This window comes from Grus americana, chromosome 4 (assembly GCF_028858705.1).
Source record: "Grus americana isolate bGruAme1 chromosome 4, bGruAme1.mat, whole genome shotgun sequence".
Classification (NCBI taxonomy): Eukaryota; Metazoa; Chordata; class Aves; order Gruiformes; family Gruidae; genus Grus; species Grus americana.
Genome location: NC_072855.1, coordinates 12,192,997 through 12,211,976, shown reverse-complemented (window position 1 = coordinate 12,211,976; position 18,980 = coordinate 12,192,997). Strand labels below are relative to the sequence as shown.

Genomic DNA, 18,980 nt, shown 5'->3' with positions numbered 1-18,980 from the left:
ATCTAAAAAATACTCACAATGGGAGCAAAGCTAGGAAAACACTACCACCCATTGAAACCCCACCCTCCTGCAGTCCCTGACCATTAGGCCAGGCCTTCATTGCAGCCTCCCTTGTTTGACCCAAGGAGCTAATACCATTTCCTTGAGTTCATTTTTCATGACAGAAACACTCAATATAGGAGACTTCCCTTGGAAGAGGGAATCAGAGACAAACAACAGCGCCTTTTCCATGACATCCATGCTGGATCATTCAAAGTTCACAACAAACTCTGTTTCACAAACAAGAGCCCATTTCGAGTCAACTTGCAAGAGGGCTGTTCAATAACTGTAGCTCATGCAGATTTAGTCACCTTATTGCTCATCAGAAACATCACGTGTGAGATATTCTAATCACACTGGACACGGTAAGACCGCTTTCAGGTTTGATAGTTGATGTAAAACACAATGGTTCTAGGTCTCCTTTCACTGACACCACCTGCACCCTGTGTCCACAGCCATCACAGCCAGGAGCTCGTTCTGATTTGCAGCAGCGAGAGCAAGGTGAGGCTTCAGCCCACAGAACTGATCAAAATAAAACTGGAATATTAGAACATGGATTTTTTTCTTAAAAGATTTTCCTAAATAAATCACTCTACAGTTTGGATAATACATGGGCTTAGCAGTGCTATCACTTTCACCATTTCTGTAGGCACAATCCAGCCCTTTCAAGAGTGACATTGGCTGTGCAGGATGCAAACAGACCATCAGCTGGCAACCCATTCTGCCCAGAGAGCACTTGCCTCCTAGAGATCTGTGAGCATCGAACCGTACACACCCTGTAGCGAATGCGAAATGGAGCTCTAGAAAAGGTGAAATCTAACCTTAATACCTGCTGCCAGTATTCCCAGTGTGTGTGTGTCTAATCCTGGTCTGTTCCTGTGCAAACCTGTAAAGCCGTGTGTCCTTGGGCTCCCTGAGTCCTGGGTCTTGCCCAAGCCTGAAATCTGCTGAATGCACAAGTCAGCAACTAAGTTACACTCTTCTTCTTCTGCCACAAGAGGAAATAATGATAAACTGCTTTTCTATGCAAAGCTACTTATTTCCAGCAATTCTGTAATGCAGAAGGAAGGGATGGGGAGGAGGGGAAGAGGCTGGTGGGGAAGGTGACGGTTTGTGCCTGTCACTCCATTCTGCATATGGTTTGAATGTCTAGATGAGCTGCTGCCTCTGGTTTTCCAGTAGTTACAATCCTATTAAAACGCTGCTAATTTAATTGTTTAAAAAACTACCAATCCCTAATAAACATAAGATGGTCTCCAAAGGAGTCCTTCCTGCAGACGCACATGTTTGACACAGTGCAGCAATCAGCAGGATCAGCCCGGTCCCCTTATCGCCTTCCTGGCGCAGGTTCGAAGCAGAGATCTTGTTCATTGTTCTTTTTTTTGCAAACCTCTGTGAGATCTTCGAAGCGGCCGGGCTCCTTCAGCCATCGGGCGCTGGGCTGCCCCTGGTGCGAGGCAGACTGAGCAAGCCCAATGTGACACAAACAGCAATCCCAGCCGAGGCCAGTGTGCGAGTTATGGATAATGGCAGCCAGGACAGGCATGATCCATCCAAAGCAAACTCTATGTTGTCTTAAAAAAAAGCAATTTGGAGCTGCATTTGCAATTCAGACCAGCCTGATGTGTTTTAACGAAGACTCTGTTCTTCAATGCACACACACACACACACACATATATATATGAAAATAAAAAAGAATCTTTTATAGGATGTGTCCAGATGAGTATCCCTCCAGCTCTTCTTTTTCTGGACTCATTATGCTTTTTATTATTGCCATCATGCCTTGCTATACCCCAGGCTTAAAACAGCATGCGTTTGAGGCTCCTTTTTCCTTACAATCAAATCAATACCGCTTGCTGTGTAATCAAGAGACAAGCACATTGAAGTATTTAAGAACATAACACCCTTTTCAAAACATACTACTTGTATAAGAATTTGGTAAATGAGTTTTTTTAAAAAAAACCTTGATCTTTTCTGCTACTTCACAGATTTTCTTCCTTTTTTGCTTTAAGATTAAAATTTCTTTCTTCTTTTCTTGTCACATTATCAAGTTAAAAATACAATAAATTTATTTAAATATAAATCTTTCTAAAAGTCCAATTTTGTTAACAGCTTAATTTTTATTGAACTACCTCTTCTTCTTAAGAGTAATTCACACAAAGATATGTTAGTTTATTAATTTAGGTGAGTCTTTATTCAGTCCTGTCATCACTCAGTCAAAAAAAAATCAACATCATCAGTTTTGCCTGAACATCAACTTCAGGATCTGGCCTTTGGAAACTAAGCTTTCCTTTACAATAAATTATATCTGCATTTCTCTCTCTTTGAGAGAGGTGGATGTTACAGCAAATCTGTAGCACAGTGATCATGGATCACACAACCAAAGGGGTGGCTGAATAAGACAATGGCCCAGAAACATAGGTCCATATATTTGTAGGATAAATGGAGCTTTTTTATAATACTCAGGTTATTCTAGGAGGGTGTTTTGAACAGTAATAAAAAAAAAAAAAAAGTTGCCACCCACCTCATTCCAACTTTCAATTCACTGCATAATCATTCAAAACTAAAGGGTTTCACCAGTATCTTTGTAAAATATTGTGTGGTCAGACATTTGCCAAGTTTTTGGCTATTCTTTTTTAGCTAAATTGCCTACATACTATTGTTTTGAAATAAAATATAATATATAATGTCATTCCTCTCTTCTCTCTTCTTTCAGTGGTATTACTTGGGCACAGGAATATCTAAGACGGTAAACAAACAGGACAAAGACTTGCAAAGCCATCAAGCAAATATCATTCCTACCTCCAGCCTGGTCCTGTCCACATCCTTAGGCAATTTCACACGAACTCGGTTTGTTACAATAAGTGTTTCATAAGGATAAATCTGTTAAAAAGACAAGAGCATATGAACTCCAGCCAAATCTGGTTCTGATGTGCGGAAATGACAGTGTGGGGAACTTACTAATATAAATGGTACATACTTGCATCCTGATTTGACAAATATTTCACTGGGACAAGAATTAACAAAATAAAATAAAAAAAGGAACACATGTAACCTTGCTAGGAAGTGCTGAATCTGATTGTTCTTCCAGTGTTGGAAAAGCCCTTCTTACCTTGTATTCTGCAAGAGAACGAGAACAGGTTCACAGTTTAGAATTTATAGGCTGCTTTTGGAGTCACCGCAATGAACACTTAGGTACATCAGCAATTTGTTACGCTACTACATTTCTCTCATCCCAGTAGTTGTTGGATAACTGCATGCACAGTAAGAATTTGACCCCCATGCTCTGAATGCCTATAACACTATTACCGAAGCAATAGTCCTCGAAATCAAAGGCTTATTACAGAAAATCCATCTCCTGATGCCATTGGGTTACACAGTGAGCATGTCTGGCAAAATTGGGAATTTCTTTTTACAGGAGGCTTTTGTGCAGAGTTAAGTCAGTCTGTCATCCAAAAGTCCTGCCCTTATTGTTCTTTTACTGAAAATAGTTAAAATATATGGATTATTACAGGCATGTCAGTTTGGGAACATATATGAAAATCATTGAGTTAATACAATAAATATTCCAAGATGCCAACATCCTGCACTTGGGCTGACTGCAGTGGGAATAACGACAGCGAAGAAAAGATGATTTGGGGGTGTGGGGACAATGATTCCTGGATCTAAACTAGCACAAGAGTATTCTAGTTAGATCAGTATAGGACTATATATGATAAGACTACCACAACGTCATCTGTTCACATCAATGATTAAATGCAACCAGGATAGCTAGTATGTTTTCACAGACCTTTTTATGGTCTGAAATGAAATCACAGATAAGTCTGCTTTTCAAAATCTGTGCTTTAAACTATTCAAACATAGAGACAAAGATTTGTATCAACACAGAGGCATGAAGTGAAGCATTAGAGTAAGATTTTTAAAACAAGATTAAGTGTCTTGGAAACAAACTCCTACTCTTCCTCATGAGCAGATGCATGTTCCTAAATTGCTCAGCTCTTTGGAAAATTCCAACCCAAGTTCCATATTAAGTTCAAAGTCCACTTAAACTGTAATAAAAAAAATGAACGCAAATAAATTCTGCTTTTTGAATTCTGTACATTTTAACCACACTGTAGCACAAACAAGAAGCACAATGGACTTTTTTATTAGATACGTCTTGAAGGAGTGATTATCTTAAATTTCTCCCTCTCTTTGATATAAGACCACCACCTGCTATGCAAAGAGAACCAGAGGCTGTTGCCACATATTGAGGACACTGGGATTGACTCAACACGGTTGCATCACTTTATGATGCAGGACTTCAGTCAGGCCTTTATGTTCAGTCAGCTAAAAAGAAGATTCTCTGTGATAAACAAGATACTGAGCTGGGTCTCTATCTAGTCATTATTACGTGAACTATGGGAAAAATCTCAGAATAGTAACCCTTTATGGCAAGATGTTAATGAGCATCCTAAAGGAAGAAAACACGAATTGGAGTGGAAATGATATTGCAATGTACCTTTCATTCCCCAGCTCGCCTCCTGGTTCATTTCGTATTGGCCCATATTTTCAGGCTGAAAGAGAAAGAAAGAAGCACTGTAGCAGCAAAATACACCGCAAAATCACTCTGCACGTTGTTGAGAGAAAAAAGAAAACCAGCTGGTACCACACAATCACAATACGTAACCCTGTGAGACAGAAAGAGAATAAAGTTTCATTCAGAGTTGACCCAATTGCTCAAGGCAGGAGTCCCAAGTGCTCCCACCGCCCATCGATCTACGACTGCAGAGACGGAGCTCTGCCTGTAGGTGAGGATGGAGTGTCGGCTGGACGCCTGGGTCCTCAGAGGCACTGCAGGTGCAGTTTGCTGCCTGCGCTGTGAACTCCCACAGACCAGCGAAAGCTGAAGCTTGGCTGTCACTCCGAGAGGCAACTGCAGTGTCATATCAACCCACCTCACCCCTAAGACCTTTGGATGTTTTTGAGCTCTGACTCCTCGCAGGTTTCAATGAGGCAGAAAGGTGTCAGAAAGCCACCAGGCACCCCTGTTTGAAGACCTGGCACTAAAGTTAGACTGAAATTGCCTTTTCCTGTGATGCAGACATCTTACTGCAGTCGTCACAACAGACCAGATCACTTATGCTGCACTGAAACTTGTCTCATTCTGCTTTCTGCTTCACACTGCTGATGCCGCTAAGACCAAGGAGAACTGTGCATATGTGCCATGCTTTGTCTGACCCACTGTCTTTCTTCTTTGCTGGCAAATGCTATGAAGACAAACGTTACAGGGTATCAAAAAAGCACTGTTATATGATTTATTTTTTCTTGAATCTCATCTTTGCCTGTTAGGGTATCAATGGTGTGCACAGCTTCACTCGCAATAACCTGCAAGGCTCCTTATTGTTTGGTTTTGGTTTACTTTGTTATGCAGCGCTGGGATGGCTGATTAAAAATAACAAACCACAAAAACTGGTATGAACCTGCAATCCAAACAGAGGACATGCATTCTGAGAAGAATTTTGGCCTCAAGGATTTGACCATGAGCAAAAAACCTTTTCAACTTTCCTACAGTTTTCAGCTGTGAGGTTGGACCCTCTAGGCGGGACAAATGGTGCCATCTGCTGCTACCATGCTGCATTGCATGGCCTCAGCCTCCAGCCAGCTCTGCTGCTGCTGCTGGAGCCTGCTTTGGCCTCATCCGTGCGGAGCCTTCTGATGGCTTTGGTCCCTCACCAGCGCAGTGGCTGGGTGCAAGTCGGTCCCTCGCTCGCTTCAGGTTACTGGTAACAGTTATTCTGAAAAGTCAGAAAAAACCTGCTGGCTCCTAAGTGGGGACAGGTTTGTCTAGATCCTGAATCTCATTTGATCGAGTTACAGTGCCACTGGTTCCTTCAGAGAGGAATTCAAGCAGGCGGGTATTGAAGCAATGCAGGCACAATTGTTTTGTAATATTAACTCAAAGGGATGGACACGTCAGTAGCTGCTGAAAATCAGTTTATCTTCTCTCTGACAGTTGCTTTCTTGTGGCTCATTCCAGTGACCTGCAGTTTGACCCTTATCACTGGGGAAGTTTAATCCTGCTCATATACTTTTGCAGCTTTCACATCTTCCTTTGGAGAAAGGAAGGAATTTGAATGAGGTTCTGTCCATGTCATTTAGACACAAATCAATCTTCAAAATCTAAATGCCCGTGCATCTATGTATTGCCAACTTATCACCATTAACCACACTGGGTTTGTAGAGAGAACCCATAATGCTGGATGCCAGAGAGAAAGAGAGACCACAGTGTCAAAGATGCCTTTTTCCTGAGGAATTGAAAAAAAATACAGTAAAGGATTAGAAAAAGAACCCCTAGTCTGATCTGATCATAATTTTGTTATGCATTTTGCTTTCTAGATTGCTGCCTGCCATTCTCTCTGTATTGCTCCCTCCCTGCCTTTAAAGTATGATGACTGTGTGTGCATATATATTTTTTTATATATATATATACACACACATACATACTGGAAAAAACAGAACAGATGGTTCAAGAAATGCAATGCATGTGGGCTACTCCACCTTTGCTCTAAGATCATTGCTTGCCTAATTATAGGCCTAACCCGCTCTACCATTAATTCAAGCTATACTGTGACCTATTAATATGTGCAGCCTGTACATTTTGGAACTTCATTTGTTTTGGGAGGAGAATCAAGATTCCTAATGCTCTTGACACACAATTAAAAGGAGAAGCCTCTGTCTTACTCTTGCAGACAAACTGTAACCCACATAGGGTACGAATCTGTCAGACAGGGCTGGCAGCCAAAATACCATTGAAGTGTTATTACTGTGTAGATTTTCAACTAGTTACTAAGCTGCCTATTTATGATACACTATTGCCTGGAGAATGCATTTAAATGCATACCTACCTGATGTAAGCCATTCTTTCCATAGCCAGGTAGAGAAGCAGATTTAGAATATGGAAATCCTGTAAAAGACATAACATACAGTGATATTTCTGTAAATCCTTTACAGCCTACCGAAACACAGAATTCAAGAAAACAACCAGAAACAGCAAGTGCAAGATCAATATGTACATTCTATTAACGGGATGAAATATAACTGAGCAATGCTTATCTGTCCTCTATATTTCATGTGCATGAACGTGTGAACAACGTCTATAAATAACAGCATGCCAAGATGCAATCACCTTACCAGGCATGACATGAAGAGAGCTGTGGGACTCATGTTACAGGAGCCTTGTGCAGCTACGTGATGCAAAGCAGATCTGAGAGCTTGTGAAATCCCTGCCCTCCACCTTGGTGTTAAACCATGACTTGAAAATGAGATTAAAGGCACCACCATTTTAGAGTTACATCACTTCAGATCATGATGTATGTGGTCTGGTTTTGGGTTTGTTTCTTAAAAAGAAGGGTTGGTAACCTACCACTTAAAAAAAAATAATGCTTTCTTTAAAACAACTTCTACTGCTTCAAGTGGACAAAAGCATAAATGAAAGTATGGCAATTGATAGAGTAAGCAGTGAGAGTATAACACTCAAGAGAAAGAAAGTTTTAAAATAGACAAAATTGTCCAAGTGGTGTTACCATGAGCAAACTGGATGTAATACGGTAATGAAATTGTGTGAGGTCAGTATGAAACAACTGAAGAGCCTTACTTTTAATACTGAGAGTCCAGTAAGAAAGTTTGGAAATTGCTTTTGTCAGTGCAAGGACAAAAAGTGTTTCAGGGGAGTTTTTGGTTAATAAAAATAACGCTGTATGGAAATGACAAGCTGAATCAGTTTAAATTAAACAGAAGATGAACAAACACGTGTGTAATAAACATTCTTGATTCCAGTACAGGAAACTTTGATAAATTGATGCAAAGAGTTAGAGAAGTCAGTTAGCTCAAAGAACTGAATGTACAATGCTTTTTTCTGTCAAAAATGTTAGCAATCTGTGTCCAAAGGGGAATGCGGGAAGGGAATCCAGACCCCACTGGATTAATAAATACCCTAAGGAGATGATTAGGAATAAGCATACAGAAAGAAAAAACAAAAGATGGATCAGCAAAGAGCTCATGATGTGCTGAGATAAAGTGAGAAATGCCAGAAGTCAAGCTGAGTTAAACACTGAAAATGATATTAAAATAAATAGCAAAAGGTTCTCCAGCTATCCAAATAAAAAGAGAACAAGGAAAGAAGAAATGGGATTACTGGGAGTTACGCTATGTCAGTGCACAGCAGAGGTGAAAGGTAACCTAGGTGGGCTCCAACATCGAAGGAGCATTTCAACTCTGTTTTTAGGAACAAAAGGCAGAGTACTGAGCAAGGAGGGGAAGCTAACGGAATAAGGGTACATCGATGAATCACAGTCGTGACGGAAACACAATTCAAAGCACTTAATGTACTTAAACAGGGAGCAATAAGCTCACATCAAATTGCAAATCCAATACCTCTTACCATTGGAGAACAGCGTCTACAGTTTTTATATTTAAGAAGGGAAAAAGATAATGAGGAGCTATCAGTTTGCTTCCAACAGAAAACTGGAAAGGAAAGACTGAACAAAAACATCGAAGTAAACAGAAAGTCAATTATAGTCACATAGATTTTAATTGGTTTGGCATAAGTTAAAGACACAGTGCCAGACTCGCCTGGTAGCTTTCTTTGTTAAGAGAAATTACTTCTGCACAACATAAATTTTATTGGATCGCATTAAAATGTTTGGTATGTTGCCTCATGTGGAATTAAATGCTAATCTGGAGAAGATGAAGTTTATCAGAGGAATTATAGGGTCAGTAAGGAAATAATGAAATGCAAGAAATGGGTAGTGAGAACTGAGCAGTGCTGATAAAGTGTCAGCATAGACTGGCGCTGGGCTGAAATTGCCTGATATTTTCACTAATCATCTGGACACCAAAAAATAGTAAGGGGCTAATAAACTTTGCTGCTGAAACAAAGTTATAAAGCACTGCCAATATAGAGGACGATTGGGATATCATAACTAACTGGGATAACCTTGAACATTAGAGTAATAGAAATGGGATAAAATTTAATAATTCATGGTAGAAGTCATGCATTTGGGGACTAAGAAATACCCCAAACTTCTACTATTTAATCTGAGAGCTCATCATTTGGAAATGATAGGGAAAGTCACTGGCTTAGACAAACAGCTCAACCATAAGACGACCTTGAGTTGCTAACGTAGGTATAAAAAAAGGCAAAAGTTGGAAATGTTTGGCTTGAACATATAAGACATGGAAATAATTGTTGTATTTTGGGGCAGTGACAGGAGATGCTGGCAGAATCCTTTGTGTTGTTCTTGTTCATCAGTGTTCAAGCGGGTTAAATTGACTCCACCAGACCACTGGCCTATGGCATAACTGGGGCAATGAAAGCTCATCACAGGAAAGAAGGCTTGATAAGCTTGACTTATTTAAGCAAAAGGAAGATGATCTATAAAAGCAAGAGATGTTTTAGAAACATAATCAAACACTCTCTGAGGAGTGGTATAAACTACGAGCAGAACTTCGGCAGGGGTTTTCCACATCTTATACAGGGACATAATGATGAATATCGAATTAGATGGATCACTTAGCTATTGCAGTTTAGAAACTGGAAATTTACCATTGCTTGTTATCTGAATGGTAATGACACTAGAGGACAAAGAGCATATAGCACCTTCGAGACAGAGCAAACAGATCTGCAACAAAACTGTCATCTCTAGTCCTGCCTGGAAAAAGATGCTGGTGTTGAACATCAGCGCAGAGTTCAATTTCTTGGCCTCTTGGCTACAGAGAAGATGGGTGGGATGGTTTTGTTCTATTGCCAAATAGTATTACTCAGTTACCAGCGAAAAAATGCACTAGGGTACAGACCACAGCTTGAAAACAAACACAGTTGCCTCTAGCAGGTAGCAGCTGAGGAGCTGCCTCCCAGGCTGCCAGGACTGAGCCCCAGCCGCGGGCACAAGCGACATCGTGTGGCCGGCTGGAAAAAATCCAACAGGCACACAAAGCCGAAATATCCCAAAACAAGCTAGCAAGAAAAGACCCGCTGACTCCAACGGGAACTGTATTTCACTTAGCTTCTGCTTCCCATGAACTTAGCTGCAAAGTTAAACACGTTTTATTTTGCTGCTTCTTTTTTTTTTTAATATAAAGAAAAAATATAACACCAAAAGCCAACAACCACATACTACTCATTATCATATCCAACTGCAGTTGTACCATTACCGGGAATTTTCTGGAGTAAGTGGCCAAGATAAAGCAATCTTTCACTCTAATTAGGCACTGTCTGAACAACAACTCCTCCCTGCATGGATGTGGCTCCTGCTTTCTCCAGTATGACGCTCACTCTAACCTAGATATTTTGAGGGGTTTTTTCAGCACATCAGGGACACATGAACAGCCCCCTATGCCACAGAGATGATGCTGAATGTCTGAGTTCTCAACCATAAGTGCAAGAGGCAGAGAAGCTACTCCTCCATGGCCAACAGGGCATGTGACAGACTACAAATGCTCAGAACTAAATAGGGAAAGACTGAGTAAAGAAGGAATTACTGAGGATGTCCACGGGTAATGAAACAGTCGAGTAGCTGAATAAAATCAGAAAGAAAGGGGAAAAAAGAAGCATGAATGTCAGGAAAAGAAAACTTCCTCAATGTCATTTCTGTGTAGCTACTAATTGGGTAACAGGGCCACCTTTCACAAGGGACGGAGAAAAGCTGAGAAAAAAACAATGGAAAATGAACTACACAAGCAACATTGTATTGGCACAGAGGTGATATTGACCCTGACAGAGGTGTGAACCATCTTTTGCATCTCTAGTTTTAATAGTTCCACATTCCCAAGATAATAAAAAACCAGAAAAGAAATGCTAGTATAGAAGAGTGACAGGTGTAGCAATATTCTCATGAAAAAAACTGACACTGTATTTGTTCCTGTGTAACACAGTTCTTGGTGTGCTACGTACTTCTGTCTACTTAAAATTTGCACACAAGGCCTATTCTCTCAATACATATGTAGAAAAGCATCAGATCAACTCCAGAAAGCTTCCAAACATACCTGACGTGTGCATAACAATGAGAGGTTTAGGTGTTCATTTCTGGGCAATGACTTATAGATGTTAGGTGTGTATGGTGGCCAGACTTGGCTTCCCCTGCACAGGGAATCCTACAATACACCTCGCGCACATGTACCCGATGTCAGGTGAGGACTAAAGAATCAAATCCCTTCAGGTTAGACCAGTGAGACTGATGATCCAGAGTAACTTTTCTTCTTTATCTCGCTACAGCCTTGTGACAGACTGTGTAGCATCTGGTTTTCCTCTTCCTTGCATAGCTAAGCCATAATTTCCTTAATATAAGTTGATGGAGCCAGCTATCACATTACCAAAATGCCCACAAGACTGACATCCTAGCCCTGCTGCCAGGCATGCCTCGCATTGGATGCATTCTTTTGGAAAACTGCTTCCCCAACTTGTTTACCCCAGATGACCTCCTACTGCTGTATGGTGTAAAGTGGAGGAGGCAGGGAGAGGAATGGCCCAGTTATCCGTTAAAATTCATCGAACCTATTTCTTGTCATTCATGTAATCTAAAAGTAAAATTCAGACTCAATTCTGAGGATCATTTCCTTCACCTCCTGACTTGCTGAAATGCGGAGCAGGAAGCGTGTAGGACATGCTTTTTGTACTAACAGCAAATCTGGACATATGGTCTTCAGACCAGTATTTAGCTACAAAATGATCCCATTATTCCACCTGGTTACTCAATGGCTTATATATCTGGAAAGTTTCTGTGAACTTTAGAGGTATAATTGTAAGAAATAATAATAAATGCCTATTCTAAATTAACCTGTGGAGCAAAGCATTCTTTATCACAATATGGAAGAAATGGCTCTACTAACACTCAAAATACACAGTTTGTATCAAGGAGCAATTAGCACAAGTCACCCATCTGCCTGACCCTACCATCCTGTCCACTGAAAACAGGTAGCAGTACTCACGGGAGTAGCCGGCAGTCGTGCCCTCCTGCGCCCTCGGGAAGTTTTCTCTGTCGGTTCCAGCAGTAAGAGACAGGGACCGGGTGTCTGGGTCCGGGGAATTAGTTCTGGTGTCCATATCCCCTTTCAGGATAAGCCAGCTGGTTTTTAGCTGGAGAGAGTAAAAGCCTGTTATAGGATTCAGGATTTAACATCTGAATGCTGTTCTTCTACTCCACCTGTCTGTGAAGTCTCGTGAACTGATTGCGTATTTAGGCTCTTTGTACCATCCTTTATCAAATGGTAAAAGCTGACTGTATCATGGGACTCCCTGTTAGCTGCCACAGCTACCAAAAACTTCTAATTTTCAGCCAGGCTGAGGATTGTTTCTCTGTTAATTAAGCTGCCCACTGCACCCCACAGTAGAAGATGCACTATGTCATCTTATAATTAATCTGCTGTTAACATTTTTCTTGTATGTCAATATGCATCCTAAGTAAAAGTCTGCAGGCTCAGCTGAATCACCAAAGTATATACTGAGACTGAGTGAAAATCCATACCCTTATTGCTCTTAATCTCAATATCCCTATTTCTTTCTTTACTGTAGAATGTAGATTTTAAACCCTCTGCGTGAGAGATTAAGCTTTTCTATATCTTCTTGGAAAGACCCAAAAGTAGTAATGATTATTTCAGTTAGATGAAATAATACCTTTATGTATGAATATGTTTTAAGAAACAGTTACTTCAAGAAAGTTCAATAAACTACTCCCTTTTGTTCTTTTTGATCATTACCTTCTTACTGTCCTGATCCAAGCTTCCATCCTCCCCTTCTGATCTTCTTGCTGCTGGAAGATTAAGTTAATTTTAAAAATTAGAACAGATTACATCTTTTTTGTCTTCTGTTTTGACTGTGGTTATGTTCCAAATAAGAGGAGGGGGAAAAAAAATTAAAAAAAAAAACCAAAATCAAAACAGCTGGGCAGAAAATTCCATGTGTAGAGCTATGGTATTACAGAATTACTTAAAATAATATTGAAATTATTACAGTAATACTCATCCTTCAGACATACAGTCAATTTACAATCTATTCCTGCTGGATTTTGAACCTGTCTTTTTAGGAAGAAACTACTTTTGAGGAAGGATTGGTGGAAAAAAACCCTACATCATAACTTAGGGACAGATTTATACGGTCACTGCCCACAGGAGCAAATCATTTCCCCATTCTCCTGTGCTACCATGACCATGAATGTACATACGGTTACACAGATACTTTGTGGTCTGCACACCTGGGTCTCCTACGTTCCCCACAAGGATAGGCAATGATGGTAAAGAAGATAGAAATAAATTTGGTATTACCTCTTCATGAAATCTGCAAGAGAGGCTGTGTAAGACTCTAAAATTCACAATTCTGTGACCAACCACTTTTCTGACTATATTGTCCTCTTAAAGAGTATTTTAACAAAAAAATATTGCTGATGTTTTTACTGTTGGTTTCTTTTCTTGTAACTTTCCAACTTGCGGAGAAGAAAACCTCAAAATTGAAAACCTAAAAGCTAATTAGATAGATCCCAACCATTAAGTGTGTTTTTCCTTGTCTTTTATGTCCCAGCATATTGTTCCAGACACCGAGTTACACCTTAGAATCTTACAGAAAGATTTTTGTGCCAAATTTCACACCACTTCTGGTAACTTCCCAAAATTGGAGTCCTACTTGCCTTTGTATCACTTTATGTTGTTTTGGGGAGAGTTTAATACTACAAAACTGGAGTAACGCAATGACCTAGCATAATTTTAAGCCCACAAGAAGTCACCATTACAAGGGGGTTGTCTGCAATGCCTGAGTGCAAGAGCAACACAAGAGCCCCATGCAACACAGTGCAGCCAGAAAACATATTTATTAACGATAAAAATACTATGATAATACAAAAGCTAAGGCTCAGATTAGACTCTCAGAGACAGAGGAGGGCAGGAGATCAAGTTGCTCCGTGAAAGCGCTGTAACACCCCCAGCTAGCTGGGAACAACTCTGCCTTCTTCGGTTCCCCTGCCTGCACGTTTGCAGGGGATCTGTCCTGCATCTAAACCACCCGGGCAAAAGGCCACCACCGTTAGCATCACAGTGCTATTCTGCCTCATTTTCTGGTGCTATCACACAGCTCACATCCAGACCTTAACTGGGTTTTTTTGAGGATGTGATACTTAAAATATGAAAATTGCAGTAAGGAAGAAAATCTATGCGTTAGAGGTGAAAATCTGTAACTGTAGAGGGTTTTGGGTTTTGTTTTTGCTTTTTTTTTCCCTTCTCAATTTAATGTGGCAAAACAAAGCTAGATCATAAAATAAAAACAGCGTTATGAAAAAGTTCAAAGTTTTTACAGTTAGCTAATAGCATCCTGACAAGGGCATTTTCCCAGATGGCAAGTTGCTTCTCTGTGAAAGTAATATCCATGTATGACAGATGAAGAATAAAGTCTCTACATTGCAAGAAGGACTTAAATCTGGTTCACTGATATTTTGGGAGCATACCCTAAATCACCAGTCAACAAGTCATTCCATTATATGTATGGATCTTGCTCTCACTAAATCAGAAATCCATGTAGAGAATCTGATGCATTTTGGGAAATTGTTTTTCCTTCATGATGTTGACGTTTTCACAGGGAAAAAAAAGTTTAATCCAAAGTGTTATTCAGAGATTTCAAATGTTCCATGGGATCTTGAGAGCATCTGACTTCAAAATAGTTGAACACTGAGGTTTTATACAGAGAAGCAGAGGAGTACGACAAAAACCAAGGGGGGCCATGAAGGCCTGCTGCTCCCAAGTTCCTGGGAGTGCTTTTACAACACGTGGCTGGCAGATAAATCCAAGTGGCCTGAATTTCATCAGTACTGAGCACTGAGTTCACTGATACAAGGGACACTTGGTTCTGCTGTGAACCCCAATGTGAACTGCATGTCTCACATGGATCAGTGCTAATGTTGCTGAAGAGCAAACCTCTTCATTTTCTTTTTTTAAACTTTGAACTATGTTCAAGTATTTTTGAAACATGAACACATACAAAAGAACAACCACACAGGCTCTCGCACTCTTCACTTTCCAGCCCCAGCTTTCAGCCTGATCTCTCATACGTCCCATTTTTCCACCACCTTTGTTTCATTCTGAAGTTGGGTGTTTATAATAGAAACACAGAAGCTGTAGCTACAGAAAATCTGTTGGGCACTGCTGTAACTGAAACCTTTCAAAGCCAAATGTTTTGGAAAGGGTTCTTGCACTTTTTTTGTTTTAAAGAACATTTTTGTGCTTGTTTGTTCAAACTTGGTCTCTTCAACAAAGGAATGTTCTCTGGCTCCCTTTCAGCACGTTCAGTGTCCTGTTACCTTGAGGAGGTGAATCATCAGTTGCTCATGTCTTCATGCTTTAGCCAGGAGTTCTTCCAGAATAAAAGGTAAATTTTATTTATTTTTATTTTAATTGAAAGGAAAGTTCATTGATTTTTTGGTTTTTGAGTTAGAGTAAATTGTGTTTTGCATGTATTTTCAACACAACCTTTCAGAACATCTATAATCTATAAAAGAAAGCTTAAAACATATATCCTTGTTAACCTATAGAGATTGCTGACTCGATAATTTAATTCTCCGCTGACTCCAGTGATTATGAGAAACAACTCCATACAGCAGTGTAAAATTGACATAAACCAGACTTCGACTGCATATCTGCTGGACGGAAAATTGATATAAAAATGCCTGGCCTGGAACAAAAAAAAAGCTGCTGCTTAGAATCCTCTTTGCAAACAAAAATTATCTATAAAATAAAATGACACAGCCAGGATACAGGACATCAGAGCCATATCATCAGCTTGCGTAAATCAGTGAAGCTATGCTGATTTACACCAGATGATTGTAACTCTGCGTTTGTTCATGGTCTTTCTTAAACACCACTGTAATATTCAACTTTTTCCTTTGACAGTAGCTTTTTTTGCTCAGTCTGAGTAGTTGCCTCAAATATATCTGAAGACAAGAAGAAATAGGAGAGCTTGGGCAGACTATAAATTTGGCAGATTACATTAAATCAAGCACTAAATCAAACAGGTACTATCTTTTTGCCTTAAGGGTAACATTAGTTTGTCCAAGATTACGATACTGGGAGCAGAAAATGTCTTATCAAAGACTGACACCTAAAGTGCACTGAAACATCAGCAAGTCTGACTTTGCTCAAAACCATACCCAGAAAAAGCAGAGGTTATCTAAATCTGGATGATTTGAACGTACAGTTACTTTAGCAGAAATCACCGGTTACGATGAATGCGCACAGGCTGACTCGCTCAGTTGGGAGACATCAGCTGACAATTTTCTTTCTCCTATTACTGTCTCAGATCCAAACTAGAACTTCATCCAAAACAGAAATAACTGTTGTTTTTCCGTGAAAGATAGTAAAAAATGATAACTACATAAAAGCATCATTTTTGAAACTATGTTAATTGGGTATTTTAAAACCAGTTAAAGCTCCCTGTTACCACCAAAGAAAAAATATGTAAAATATATTTCCCTTGTTCTGACCATGAAACCAGTGATGTGTCTGCAGTTCCCTGACCTTTCACTCAGGGAAAGTTATCAGCTAAAGCCAACGTATGGGAGAACAGACAACACGGAGCTTTCTGACTCTTACATACAACAAGGGACGTCATGTCTGCGTGGACAGTGCTGCCGAAGGAGTAGGATGAGAGGAGCTGCTCCAACAGAGACACTGCTCACAGGCACAGACTGGACCTTCCCTTGCCATCAAGAGTGTCATAGCTTCGCTCTCCCATCTGCATTCCCAGGGAGACAAGCTTTCATCCCCAAAATGCCTTAGCTACTGCTCACAGGGCGATAAACATCTCTCATGTTTATTTATTCTCTCATTCATTCCCAAGAAGGGGAGTAATCATGATTATAATACAATTTTTGGTTTGGGGAACATTTACATTACATATTTCATTTTTACTTTTTGTCCTTTGCTTCTGAGTACAGGAGTACCCCAGTCATGACTCTTAATCAGACGTGTACTTCTGCACTTTTCAGGTACCCTATTGCAGCAGAATCCATACATACTTGATTCAAAGATTAATAATGGAAATCAGTTTAGAAAAATGAATTCTGTATTCCTAAGCTTGTATCATGAACCAAGATCATTGTCAGACATCACTGAGAACACAGTAGGAATTGACACCAACATGGAAATTGCATTGATGTTAATCAGTGAAATGTACAGTAACAATAATAATAGAAAAATGCAGACTTTATATATCTATTTTTTATATTTACTAGAGCCTTAAGTCAGATCCTCAGTGGTATAAAACATCACATATTTCTTTATGTTGTTTAGAAACTCAGACAGCAATTTTGTTGCTGGGTTTACCAAAGTTTTTCCAATCGTATCTTGCCAATGTTATAAGGTACTGAATTTGTTCCTTACTGCCATGGTGTGATTACATTTGTTCCTGATATTTTACATCTTGAAGAACTTGCAGATGAAAAGTAGATATTTCATACACATCACTTATCAATGAATGGTTTTTTCCCCAGCAATGTAGAAGTCAGAATTATTTACAAAAACTAGATACCACAAAGCATTGTCTGAAAAGAGAAGAGCAACCTTCTACATTTACATGTTTTATATCATTCCATCAATAAGAAAACTGCTCAGAATTACCAAGACAAATCAAAAATATCATTATCCCACTTTTAGAGAACTTATGGAATCCCTGGATATCATCTTATACAAAATGCTATTGAGTGTTCACGTTACTTTTTTCCTTTTCCATTTGAAATTATGGGGACATAATGAAATGCAAAGACTACAACAAACTAATTCAGAAGTCAACATGCATTTCTTTACAAAGACATGTAGAGAACACTGCAGCAGAGAAAAGCAGACTGTACCATGCTGTTTGTAGATAGGAGGTTTCCTATAGATGTTATCTTTTACGCCAGTGTCTGAGGGAGAGGAAAGAGAAAGGAAAGAATAAAAGAGTAAGCAAGCAGTTCAGACCATGCTGCTCTTGTCTTTTCTCAACATCACTCAAAATGCAAACTCTTCAGCAAAGACTATGCATTCATTCAGTGGTTTGTCATTCACTGATTATCATAAGAGAATGAAGCCTTCCCCATCACCTTTATATATTTAAAACACTGGCTATACCTACCTATGCAGCATAATCCCCCCTAAGTCTCTCAGAGTGCTTTAAGACACCGTGAATGGCATCCGTTTGCTGAAATGTAGGTGGTTACATCTGCACTACCAATGTATACTTCATTGACAACAAAGAGAAACTGGCTACACTTGTCACTACTTAAAATAAAATCCATATACAGGTACAACAGACTACTATAATAGTCACACTTAAAAAGGGACTTTCTCCATTAATTATGAAGAAGTGTACATGTTCAGATATAGATGTTTACACTGGAAGTGCCCAATATAGGAAATTCTATAGTTTGCCTGTATTTTGAATTGTACAGCTAATCTGGCCTTCCAGGGAATTTTTGAAAGCCCCAGAGCTACAATCCAGGGTTCCCATATCATGTTGTACAGACAACAGATTTACTTAGTACTACAGCTCTGAGCAGATACAATTCCTAATTACGGTGTGTTTCGGAAATGTTAACCCCAGAAGCTAAACATAAATAAACAAACGATTCCACTGAGCAGGTAGACGTGCTTAGCAGTCAAAAAGCTAAAGAGTGTGGACATAAATTTAATGTGCTTGTTGACTGAATGTGAACTTGAAAAGAGTATAGTACATATGCAAAGACACAACTATAGTGAGCTTCCCAGAGGTCTAAAGTCTTCCAGCTATTTTTAGTCTATGTTAATATGACTCTCTAATTCAGAGAATAGATGTATAAGGAAAAAAAAAACAAAACCAAAATCCCCTTCAGCCTTCCCTCCTGCACACAAATTCAAGAGACCTATGCAGCCATGGCACTATAAATAATTGTATCTTTGCAGGCTTAATAACA

General features: G+C 39.6%; 1 protein-coding gene across 14 annotated transcripts in view; it reads right to left on the bottom strand.

Annotated features, from left to right (window-relative positions):
- Positions 1-18,980, bottom strand: part of ABLIM2 (actin binding LIM protein family member 2) — a 144,467-nt gene that overhangs the window by 11,146 nt on the left and 114,341 nt on the right. For 9 of the 14 annotated variants that reach the window (XM_054824035.1, XM_054824039.1, XM_054824042.1 and 6 more), the window contains 7 exons: positions 17,901-17,954; positions 12,775-12,827; positions 12,007-12,154; positions 6,927-6,985; positions 4,541-4,595; positions 3,095-3,159; positions 2,842-2,922 (listed from right to left, as the gene is read on the bottom strand). In XM_054824035.1, the coding sequence (XP_054680010.1) occupies positions 2,842-2,922; positions 3,095-3,159; positions 4,541-4,595; positions 6,927-6,985; positions 12,007-12,154; positions 12,775-12,827; positions 17,901-17,954 (515 nt within the window). The remainder of the gene's footprint in view (positions 1-2,841; positions 2,923-3,094; positions 3,160-4,540; positions 4,596-6,926; positions 6,986-12,006; positions 12,155-12,774; positions 12,828-17,900; positions 17,955-18,980) is intronic. The other 5 variants (XM_054824046.1, XM_054824048.1, XM_054824049.1 and 2 more) reach the window with 2 other exon arrangements.